General features: G+C 41.4%; 1 protein-coding gene across 6 annotated transcripts in view; it reads left to right on the forward strand.

Annotated features, from left to right (window-relative positions):
- The window catches only part of ITPR1 (inositol 1,4,5-trisphosphate receptor type 1), a 318,999-nt gene that overhangs the window by 171,354 nt on the left and 135,124 nt on the right, over positions 1 to 12,521 (forward strand). For all 6 annotated transcript variants that reach the window (XM_027121458.1, XM_027121453.1, XM_027121455.1 and 3 more), the window contains 5 exons: positions 2,218 to 2,343; positions 4,497 to 4,697; positions 6,305 to 6,556; positions 9,406 to 9,531; positions 11,533 to 11,661. In XM_027121458.1, coding sequence (XP_026977259.1) covers positions 2,218 to 2,343; positions 4,497 to 4,697; positions 6,305 to 6,556; positions 9,406 to 9,531; positions 11,533 to 11,661 — 834 coding nt within the window. The remainder of the gene's footprint in view (positions 1 to 2,217; positions 2,344 to 4,496; positions 4,698 to 6,304; positions 6,557 to 9,405; positions 9,532 to 11,532; positions 11,662 to 12,521) is intronic.

The following is a 12,521-nucleotide window of genomic DNA, read 5'->3' on the forward strand; positions in this document are numbered from 1 at the left end:
GACAGGTGTGGGTGTCATCCGAATGTGGCTGACATTTGGACTAGAAAGAGCAGGTGAATTTCCCTCCCTCTGTGTAAAGAATGTGAGGAGGGAGTTTGCCGGCCTCGGCTTTGCCTCATAATAACGTTTCCCTAATGAGAGACGTTCATTTACAGAGCAGTGTTGAATCGATCTATAGGAACCAGATTCGGTTGGAATTGGTGGCTCAAAGCCAGAAGATTGTGTGTGTGTGTGTGTCTGTGTGTGTGTAATTTGTCTGGCTTTTGGATGGGTACAGTCATCCTAGTGTGTGAGAACAGTGGACGGATTCCTACCAACAGCTAACCTCTTGTTATGTCTTTATGAGTTTGCTTGTTTGCCCTGTAGAAGTCTGCTTCGAAGGCCAGAAGCTTTTCAGTCAGCTTGTGCACCAGCAGATTCCTTTCTTAGCTGAAGAAGAGGAAGAATGCAGAGTGGTTCAAGGTTGCTGCGGTGTCTGTCTGTCCAAAACCCTCTTGTTTCTTAGAGCTAGAAGCTTTGCCCCTCTCTCTGTAAATGGGAGACAAATGTAATACCCATTCTGTTGTTCTGAGACTTGCTAACAGTGTCCTTTTAAATCTCCTGCTTTGTTCGATTGTCTCACTGACAGCTCGGATTCCTTTCGTCAGCGTTCTCGGCAGACGTCTTCTGTTTGCTCACAGGGCTGTTGTCTAGACCAGGGTGGGCAAACTGCAGACATGGATCACTTCCAGCCCACCACCTGTTTTTATACAGCATATGGGATAAGGCTGGTTGCTACGTTTTTGAATAGTTCAATTTTCAGGGGTTATATAAGTTCGTGCGTAATGTCTTCCGTTTTGCTTTTTGACCCATAAAGCCTTAAAGTACGTATCTGGACCGCTAAGAAAAAAATTTGCTGACACTCATTCTAGACCAGTACCAATAGCTAACGTTTACTGAGTCATTACTGTCTAAGCCCTTGACATGAATTTTCTCATTTAATCGTCGTAACCACAGTAGGAAGTGTGTGTGTATTATTAGCTCCATTTTACAGATGAGGAAACTGAAAGGTTAAGTCACCTGCCCAAGGTCACACAGCTTGGAAGTTGTAGACCTGGCATAAGGGCCAGGCAGCCTGGTTTCGGGGCCTGCATTCCCAACTGCTACACTTTCCGGCCCTTGAAATGTGGCGAAGTATGTGCGATGACTTAGGAAGATGACGTGGGCTCTATGAATCTGAGGGATGATTTCCATTTGGGGCCTTTTTACTGTTGTAAATGGTGGCTTGTTTAGAACTGGGCAGAGTGGCAAGAGGTTTTACATAATTGTCTTGTCATAGGCATCCAACTCTTTACAAATACTGAGTGTGTTTTTTTTAATTGAAGCATAGTTGATTTACAATATTATATTAGTTTCAGGGGTACCGCAAAGGGATTTATTATCTTTATAGATTTTGCTCCATTAAAAGTTATTATACGATAATGGCTGTACTTCCCTGTGCTGTACAATATATCCTTGTTGCTTATCGAGTGTGTGTTTTTGATATGTGAAATGAGAAAATCGTAATCAACCATGTGAAATGCCTGAGACACACATTATCCTGATTTTATAGGTAGGAAAACTAAGTCTTAGGTTAAATAATGTGCCTGAAGTGACAGGGAAAGGAGTTAAGACAGATACCTGTGCCCTAACTTAGAATCTAAAGAGATTTCCACTGTGCCATGTTAGCTACTGCCAAAAGTTAGTGTGTCCACAGGTTAAGGCAACTTAAAAATGTGTGCCCGAGAGTTGGGGAGGTGTGGGTTTATGGCCATTGAGGAAGTTGGCTCCCATCTGCTGTCCGTCCGTATTTTCAGAAGTAGGGGGTTCAGAGATGTCAGCCGTTGCTAGACAGTGGAATTCCGGACACTTCCTCTTAGCTTTCACTCTCTATTGCCCTTTTCCCCAATAAAATCATTTCATTTCTGCCCAAAGCTAGTGGGAGAGAATTCACTTTTCTCCATGAAGTATAAACAACTTGTTGGCTTCTTTGCAGGGTCAGCAGTGCAGTCCCCCAATGTTTTCACACAGCCCGCCCCCAGCAAACACCCCCAGAGCCCCACATTAGTCGGAGGGGATGGAGGTGTCATCGAACCTGGCCTCCTGGCCTAGAGATCAGTGCTTTCTCCTGTCGACCTTCTCTAGTCAAAGGCATAGCCCTGTTTTCAACCTGTTTTTTGTCTCTCTCCCTCCACACAGGCCGAAGACACCAAGATGCAGGAGATAATGAGGCTGGCTCACGAGTTTCTGCAGAATTTCTGTGCTGGCAACCAGCAGAATCAGGCTTTGCTCCACAAACATATAAACCTGTTTCTCAACCCAGGGGTAAGACTGGAGGCCTGTCTGGAAATCTGTGTGGGGAGGCGGGTGGGGAAGCAGGAAGCGAGAAGAACACCTTGTTCTTTTGCTGTTGTGGCCGCTGGGACTTGTCATGAGGCAACGTTCATTCCAACGGGGAACATTTTGATCAACACTCAGGAGGATGTAAATACTCCCCATCCTTTTGGGAGAAAAGGTAGAAGGAGGGGGGAAGAGGTGGTAGATGCAAAGGTAAGATGAATTGATATTTTTTCTTAATAACAGTCCTCATTACATCAAACTCCAGCCATAGCAAAGTGCTAATTCTCACAGTGCAGGCACAACCTCCTAAGGTCACGCATCAGGTTTTCTGTGTTTATACAAAACATCATCTATCCATGTAAAACATAATTATGTTACATTTTAGTTAAATATGTTTTTAAAAATATATTAAATGTGTAATATGCTTTTTTTAAAAGAAGATGGTGGTACGCTCCACCCATTGTTTTGCGTTTTGCTTTTTTCACTTAACACATCTTGGCTGTTTTTGCAAGTGAAAAATATATAAGCTTTACTCATTCATTTTCATGGCTAAATGGCATTCTGTAGAATGGCTGTAACTTTTTTTAGACCGTTCCTGTATTAATGGACAATTAGGCAGTGTCTGATTTTGGCTTGTGAACAGTACTGCAAAGAACATCTTTGTACATGAACACACCCTCACGTACACACACAGAAACACACAGAAACACTCACTCATCTGTACTGCTGGAGCTTTCCAGGAAGAGGACTACTGCGTTGTAGGGTAATGTTCCCTCTTTGTCATGTTAAGAAAAAGAAAAGGCAAAAAATGAAAAGGTTAAAGCCCCCTGCCTCATACTAGTCATAAAACCCAGTAACTCAGTAAGTCTGGGTAAAAAGTAGAAAATTAAGCTTCTAGAAGAGAACATGAAAATACCTTCATGACCTTGTGGAAAGGGAAGTTTTTTCACACAGTATGCCAAGAGCACTAGTCATTAAGGAAAATATCAATAAATTGGACTTCTTTAAAATTAAGAACTTCTGTTCATCAAATGACACCATTAAGTTAGCAAAGACAAGCCAAAGAGTGGGAGAAGACACAGCGTACGAGTCCAGCAACGAGTTCATACCCAGAATAGGTATCAAACTCAGGAGAGTCCGTAAGGAAATTCACAGCCCACTTTTTTAAATGGACAAAAAATTTAACAGTGGGACACTCCACAGTAGAGGTTATCCAGATGGCCAATAAATATGACAAGGCCCTCAACATGGTTAGTCATCAGAGAAATGTAAATCAAGCAAGATGCGTGCAACAAAATGTGACTAAAATGAAAAGACTGACATTACTAAGTGTTGACAAGGATACAGAGTAGCTGTAATGTAGAATGTAAATTGGTAACATCTTTCAAAGCTGTTTGGAAGTATCTTCCGAAGCCAAACATATTTAAACTCTGCAACCCAACAGTTCGACTCTTGGGTATAAAGCCAACAGAGATGCATACATTGTGTTTATCAGAAGACATTGAGAAGAATGTTCAGAGCGGCACTGTTCACTGTTCATTATTCGTTCACTATATGAATACTGTTCATCGTATTTGTCGTAAGAATTGCGTAACTACTTACTCTTAAAATTAGGTACTCCCACAGATGCCCATCAACAATAGAACAGATCAATACATTGTGGTATAGTCATGCAATGGAATGTACATAGCGGTGACAAGAAACAAACTAGTAATACATGCAACAACATGGATGACAACATGCAAAAGTAACGTTGAACAAAAGAAGCCAGGTAGAAGAGGATGCATGAGGTTCAAGAACAGGCAAAACAAATCTATGGTTGTGCAAGTCAAAATAGTGGTAAAAGTGGGGGGTGGGCCATAAAGGCAGCCTGTTTTATTCCTTGATCTGGGTGCTGATGGTCCCTCTGGAATTCATTCAGCAGAAAACTAATGATTAGTTTAGTGCCCTATGTGTTTATTGAAAAAGTTGAGTAAAAAGGAAGACGGTACAGAAGCGAGCACAGAGAAAGATGCTTTCGCGGGGTTAAATGCCCCCCTCTCTGTGTTTGTCGTGGACTCTTCTTTTTCTCACTTGGTCCGCTGCTCTGGCCTTCCTTTGACCATGTGCCTGTGCCCCCGCCCTCACTCTTGTGCCAGATCCTGGAGGCGGTCACGATGCAGCACATCTTCATGAACAATTTCCAGCTGTGTAGTGAGATCAACGAGAGAGTCGTCCAGCACTTTGTTCACTGCATCGAGACTCACGGTCGAAACGTCCAGTACATCAAGTTCTTGCAGACGATCGTCAAGGCTGAAGGGAAATTCATCAAAAAGTGCCAGGACATGGTCATGGCTGAGGTGACAACTGTGGATTTCTATATATCTTCCTCTGGTGTTCTGTAGGAGCTTAAAAATGATTTATTTTTATCAGTATGAACTGGCACCCTGTCCAGGAGCCATAGGAAGGGACAGAAAGTAATTGTGTGTGTGTGTGTGTGTATATAAGTGTGTGTAATCATGTGTTTGTGAGCTTAAGCTATAGATACAGGCGAGAGTCTGATCTAGGATTTTGTAGCAATAATTCTATTTATTTTAAGGATCATTGGCTTGGATTCTTCTGAGAGGGAAAAACACCCCCAGGAATACTGAACCAAAATAGAGTGGGTGGAGGTTAAATGTGGGTAGAACCTTTTGAGCCAGAGCATCCCTTCTTGTAGATTATATGACTTTTTTTAAAAAAATTATTCACCAAATTAATTAGCTGGAAAAATTGTTGCTTGATGATTCTCAAGGAGAAGCTGGTCAGTGGAATTGGGGCAAAGTCCCCCTTGGTTCTCTGTGGGACGTCTGTGTCCCATGTATGCTGTCTGGCCAGGAAGGTCCTCTGTCACTCCCGCAACTTTGGCGTCTGCATATGCTTGGTTTCATCCATCCTTCCACCTTTAAAAAAAAAAAAAAAGGAATCTCAAGTAAGTCCACTTAACACTTGGGTTTATAATCTTATCTACATATATGATTTCAGTGAAAGGTGGTGTAGTGTCATTAAAAGTGTTGGCTCGACCTGGGATGCGAATGTTGGCTGTACCATGTCCCTGGCTGTGTGATTCGGGATGTGTTATTTGACTTCTCGGACACTCAGTGTGGGTTTCTGTAAATGAAGGCATGGCGGTATTCACTTGAGGAGCTGATAGGCAGGTTAAATCAGATAATGATGACAGTAATAGCTACCGTTTATTGGAAGTCTGCTGTGCTACTCTAGTCGCTGTTGTAAGTAATCATGGTATCTGGCACATAATCAGAGTTCATAAAGGTTAGTTATTATTAAGTAAATAATATTGACCATATTTATTTTGACTTCTGTGCCGGCCCTTTTTGGATCTTTTGTATTTCATGCAGTGGTGAAATTGATTAATTCTTAAGTAGAGTTATGAAAAGCCCCAGTCCCCGGGAGACAAGTTACGAATAGGAATGCCTTGACTCTTTGAGTGTTGAAAGGAAGGCGTATCTTAATTAGGATTGGATAATTTGTGATTGTGAAGAAATAAGGCAGCGTGTGAAAGAGTTGTAAGAAGAGTACTTATAAGGCATGAAAAGGAGATGGAAACATTTTTAAAAACAAAAATCATTGCCTAATGATTAGTTTGGAAATACAAGTGCAAGGTTGAAATCTACATTTTTACCAGATACCTGAATGCTGGTATGTAGACTTTCTCTTCCCCTGATAGTTATTTAGGACTGATGTGATATTTTTATATCTGTGAATGAAAATGATGCTGCTGAAGATTTGTAGTTGTTTAGTAATAAATGAATGAAATCTAGGTGAGTTCAGTAGTACAGGTGCTACTGGTTTTGGAAGGTCAATGCTAACAGAACATCTCTTTCTTTGTGAATAGATTTGTTTGTTTAATGCTTCCCCCATCCCTGCAAACTTGTGCTATAAGCAAGTCTTGTTCTTTTGATTATAGCTGGTTAATTCAGGAGAGGATGTCCTCGTATTCTACAACGACAGAGCCTCTTTCCAGACTCTGATCCAGATGATGAGGTCGGAACGGGACCGGATGGATGAGAACAGCCCTCTCATGTATCACATCCACCTGGTCGAGCTCTTGGCCGTGTGCACAGAGGGCAAGAACGTCTACACGGAGATCAAGTGCAACTCCCTGCTCCCGCTGGATGACATTGTCCGTGTGGTGACCCACGAGGACTGCATCCCCGAGGTGAGCGACTCTATCCCCAGGATGGGTGGGCCCTGCTCATGTCTCTCCTTGTAGCGTGTGGGGCTGTGGCTGGATGGGAGTCTTCCACTGACCTAGGTGGGACCTCACAGTTTTGACACCGCAGCTCATTTTGTCGTGAGATTTGCATTGGCTGAAACAGCATCTTCTTGAGCATTGGTTTTGGGTGAGAGGAATGATGGGGGAGTAAATTTTTCCGTCTGTCTCCTTGAAGAAGAATGGGAAACTGCTGGAGGGCTTCAGCTCTGTGTAATGAATGATTCCACGTGTTGAGCAAAGAGCATTGACCTGAATGAACTTCTCAGAAATGAGAAGAACGGTGCATTGAGATACAGTTCATACCAATGTAAAACTTAACTCTGTTAAGTGTAAAGATAAAACAAAGATAAAAAGTTTTTATCTTTAAAACAAAGTTTTATCTTTGTTTTAAAGATAAAACAAAAACTTGTATTGCAAAAATAATGAATGTCGACTATAAAATATTCAGGAACTACAGGTAACCAATAAGAAAATGAAAGTAATCTACCATTTCACTGCCCATAATAAATACCTCTTAGGTTTTTGAAGTAAATTCTTCCAGCTTTCTGTTTCCCTATTCATATACATTAGCTAGTAACAAAAAATGGATCATACAGTATATATTTTATCTTTGTATGTTTTGAAATATATACTCTTAGTTTATATTTTAAACTAAATATACATACATTTATATATATATAGCATATGTAGTATATATTAAATATATGCACTGTTTTTAGATTAATGTTTGGAAAAGTTAATACATTTAGAAAAATTCAAATAGCAAAGACCATAAAGGAGTAAACTATGAAAAATCTTTACCTGTTCCCCACACCCCTCAGAAAATTATTTATTAGGTTCTTGTGTATCCTTCTGGAGTTTTGCATAAAAACATTTATAAATATATATACTTTATTCTCCGCCCCCCCCCCTTTTAACACAAAAGGTGACATTCCAGGTACATTCTTTTTTTCATATCAGTCCGTAAAGAGATTCTACATTCCTTTTTTATAGTTGTATAAAATTTCATTGTACAGATGTACCATAATTGTCTTCCATGAATGTTGAACCAGCTTATTATATAATGTGATAAGAAGAAGGAGGAAATAAAATACATTTTTCTCACAGTCTGGTTTATACAGTATATTATCAAATATTTGGATTCTCATATCCCTGATATATGGATGTGGTATTTCGATATAGTTGTACTTTGCATTTCTCTTATTATGCATAAGTGAGGTATAATAGCTTGTTTTTTGCCCATGTTTGTTTGAAATACAACCTAAGTACAGAAGAGTACATAAACGTGACTTGTGCAGTATAAGAATAATTACAAAGATAGCGGCTGTGTAACCACCACCCAGGTCAGGAAATGTGTCTCATTCCCCGCCTGTGTCCTTTTCCAGTCCCCAGCCTCCCCCAGAGGGCTCCCTCATGGAGGCATAGTTGTGACGTGGCTCTTATGTAGTTTTCTTTGTACATCCCTAAACAGTATAATTCAGTTTTGCCCACTTTTGAACTTCCTTTATGCACTATTTTGTGCCTTTTCCTGTTCCGCCGTGTGGTGTTAGGATTCATCCATCCTGAAATAACGCACCTGTATTCATTTCCTTTGCTTTGGAGCATTGCTCTGTGTCATTGTCCCACAATATGATTTTCTGTACGTCTGTTGATGCTCATTTGGGTTATTTTTGCTTTTTGGCTGTTAGGACCAGTGCGTGTGTCCTGGCCCACACATGTACACATCTCTGCAGGGGGTATACTTAGAAGTGCTGGATCATACAAGGTGCATTTCTTCCCTTTGACTTGATAATGTGAAGTGGTTTCCAGCAGTTACTCCAGTGGCCACCCCTCCCCGAGAGCTCCTGTTGCTCCCAGACCCTGCCAACCCTTGCTATTATCAGACCCTTTATTAGTATATATTTGTTTTCAATCTGGTGGGTGTATAGTGATATCTCATAGTGGTTTTAATTTCTATCCTCTTGATTCCTAAATGAGATTCAATCCCTTTCCATGTGTTGTTTTTGAGATTTGATATTCCTTTAAGTAAATAGCAGATCCGATTTTTTGCCTGTTTTTCCTTTGGCGTGGCCATCGTATATGCACAAATCTGTAGGAATTCTCTGTGGGGATATGCATTGCAAACAGCTTCTTCCAAATCGTGTCATTTAACTCTTGTAACAGTGCCATTTCATAGATATTCTTTTTTTTTTTTTCTTAGTTCCTTGATGAGGGATCGAACCCATGCCCCCTGCAGTGGAAGCACAGAGTGTTAACCACTGGACCCACCATGGGTGTCCCAGAAATTCTTAACTTTAATGTAGTGAAACGTGTCCATCTTCTCTTCTCTGATCAGTGTTTTTTGTTCCATTCTTTTTGTTTGTTTGTTTCTTGTGGTACGCGGGCCTCTCACTGTTGTGGCCTCTCCCGTTGCGGAGCACAGCCTCTGGACGCGCAGGCTCAGTGGCCGTGGCTCACGGGCCCAGCCGCTCCACGGCATGTGGGATCTTCCCGGACCGGGGCATGAACCCATGTCCCCTGCATCGGCAGGCAGACTTTCAACCACTGCGCCACCAGGGAAGCCCTTGTTCCATTCTTTACCTTGAGGTCATGAACATATTCTCTTCCAAAAGCTTTGTTTTTGAATTTTATAATAGTGAATTTTGAATATCAAAAAATCATAGAAGTTAAAGCGTGCAGGGAAAAATGGAATGACCATCATGGTCCATCCTTGTCACTATTAAAATGAGGGAACTAATCAATCCTGCATGTACGAAGTTGGTTTTTGAGAAAAGCCTGTTTCTCTCTTCCAGGTTAAAATTGCGTACATTAACTTCCTGAATCACTGCTATGTGGATACGGAGGTGGAAATGAAGGAGATTTATACCAGTAATCACATGTGGAAATTGTTTGAGAATTTCCTTGTGGACATCTGCAGGGTAAGTCTTTCTGGAGCTAAGGAGGCAGGGTAAGGGGGTACGTGTGTGTCTGGGTCACCCTGTGCAGACATAAGGACGCAGTCACGTAATTTCACCTCGCTGATTCGTGGCACAAGGAGGCACCTGGCTCTCGTCTTTCCACACGTCTCGTTTCTCTTGACCCTTTTACTCCTAGCTGAGAATAGATTTTACTCGTCAAGCTTCAGGTAAGGTAGATTATTTCTGGTTTTCATCTCGTCCTTTATGGGTTGATTTGTGAATGATAACCTGGGACATACTAAACTCAAATTTATAAACTTTTCGTTTCTTTGAGAATAAGTCTTTCCTCGAAGGACACCTTCCTGAGTGTGAGCGTTTATGATATCTCCTACAGTCTGGTGTCGAGCATCCTGCAAAGCACGTCACTTTCCGTCTATTGCTTTCCTGACCCAGCCTTTGGAGTGGGCTTCAGTACTTTTGGTTTGGTTTTGCGCTGAGCTTAATATTGGTTCTAAAGCTATGGGACTGCGACCTCACAAGGCGCTCTATGGATTTCATATGAGTTTTGTGGTGGTAGGGTTCGGGGGGAGGGCACGTGGGGGGAAAGTAATTCAGTCCTTGAGAGAATGATTGTGAGATGAATACCAATTTCAGAAACGTTGTGATGCTAAAAAGAAAAAAAAAAGGTGCATTGGAGAACGCTAGAATGTGGTATTTTCTCCTGACTGTACAATTCCCAGTGTGAGACAAGGAGCCTGAAAGGACTTACTTTCCTTGTAATGAAGGACTATGTTTAATAATACCCTGGTGTTGGTGTCACAGATATATATATATATATATATATATATATAGATGTATTATTTAAATATGTATATATTTTTATCTCAAATTCTTCCTAGTCTTTTAATCCCATAAATCTGGGGGTTCAGGCTTGAAATGGCAGGCCTGCTTTGCCCCTTTAAATCAGGACTCCGACAAGTTTTCTGTGAAGGTCCAGATGGTAATCATGTTTGGCTTTGTGGGCCATGCAGTCTCTGTCACAACTACAACTCTGCCCTGCTAGCATGAGAGCAGCCATAGCAGTCTGTAAACAGATGGGCATGGCTGGGTTCCAATAAAACTTTATTTATAAAAACAGCCAGTAGCACTTAACTTGGCTGACCCTGCCTTAAATTGTTCAAAAATGCTGTAAAATCTGTTGCCACCTTCATTCTCTGGATGTGTCCACAAACTGCTCATCACTGGGCTCAGAGCATGATAGCTAATAAAATTTGATTGTTTTACCCCTTACTTCATAATTTTTTATTATATACAATTTTATATCTCAAATTAGAGGGCTAATGAATTTGGTAATAAGACTTGATTTAATAAAATGAATTTTTAAAACCTGTTCTTCTATTGATAAATCTCTAATCTTATTCTACACAGCGAAATTATGTAGAGTCCAGGTGAAATCTGAAGTCTCTCTTCACCTGAAAACTTATACAATTATCCTGAGTCACAGGCCACTATTTTCAACAGTACTGCATATCAGCAGAATTTTGATTGAATGGAAGAGTGTTCTAGGTTTGGAGAATATCATGCACAGTGGTCCTCAGTGGTAATATTTGATTCAGGATCTTAATTATATGCTTTAGGAAACTCTGACCTAGAGAAGATGAATGGCTTAAACAGTTTACTTTTAGGGACAATGTAGACAATTGTAGTTATGATGCCTCTTACCACCTTTTGGGTTTTAGATTTGCCGCAAGTTGGTAGGAATTGGGAAGCGATGGCCTTGTAGGTCCCACACCAGTTTTCATGTTCTGTGATGCCACACCATGATATCCAAGTTGATCTGTTTCTCTTCTTCCATGATTTATTTTTTTATCATTGCTGTCTCTTAAGGGGAGAAGTACTGACTTGCAGGCTCTTCCTTTTCCTTTGTTAAGGGTAATTAGCAGGAGGAGTCACAGATTTCTTAATTTTACAGCTGGTGTGCAGGTTTTGGTATAATGTCTAAAGTGTCCATTTGTCCTCCAGGCCTGTAACAACACAAGTGACAGGAAGCATGCAGACTCAGTTTTGGAGAGGTATGTCACCGAGATTGTCATGAGCATCGTTACCACGTTCTTCAGCTCTCCCTTCTCAGACCAGAGTACGACTTTGCAGGTAGGAAATACAAATGTATTGATAGATGCAGGGTATTCACAATAGATATTTGGCAGCCGGAGCTGGTGCGGATTCGGGACTGAGCGGCTGTAGATGAGCCGCTCTGCAAAGCATTGCTGCAGATGCTTTTCTCTTTGTGAAGAGTGGTTTTTACAGGATCCCTTGGATAATCAAGTACCTGAGAATGATTTTCTGTACCAGATGGTTCTCTTGGTTGTTGATTTTCTCCTTAAAATGCCTTCTTCCCGCCCCCCCCCCTTTAATCTTGTTGATTCCTTACCTCCAATCTTAGAAAGAGAAGTAGCTTTTAAATAAATGCTAGCGTGTTATTAACACTTTTAAAAAATATGTCTGGAAATCTCCATTTTAACTTGAAGTGTGTGCCTAGAGTTCACCAGAAGGGGTACGTGGCAGGTGGGAGTGAGAAGTCCTTTAGCCTTGACAGCAGGGCTGCCACGTTACACCAGCCCCAGCACGTGCTGCTCACGTGGAGTCCCCTGGAGTCGTGCAGTGCAGCAGCCCTGCGTGCTGATTGTCAGTGTAGTTAGAGTTCCAAAGGATCTGGGAGGTGTTTTTATTATTCTTTTACTTGGAAAAATCGCTCTTCTTTTTAGAACTGACGTCTGGGTCCATGGCTGTGGGAGTCTTGCTGCAGGTCTGTGTGTACAGCCTGCAGAATGAAAGCAGGACTTGGTCTCAGGTGGTCAGAAGAGCAAGAGTAACCATCCTTGTCATGCAAATAAATGGAGACTGTCCTGGGGTTGATGGGTGGCCTAGGGTGGTTGGAGCGTAGACAAATAATCTTAAGGTAAATTCTCCAAGAGAAGAGTGATTCACGGTCAGTATAATATCACTGGTAC

The sequence above is a fragment of the Aethalodelphis obliquidens genome, unplaced genomic scaffold (genome assembly GCF_003676395.1).
Source record: "Aethalodelphis obliquidens isolate GAN/ISIS:26980383/991018 unplaced genomic scaffold, ASM367639v1 scaffold22, whole genome shotgun sequence".
Classification (NCBI taxonomy): Eukaryota; Metazoa; Chordata; class Mammalia; order Artiodactyla; family Delphinidae; genus Aethalodelphis; species Aethalodelphis obliquidens.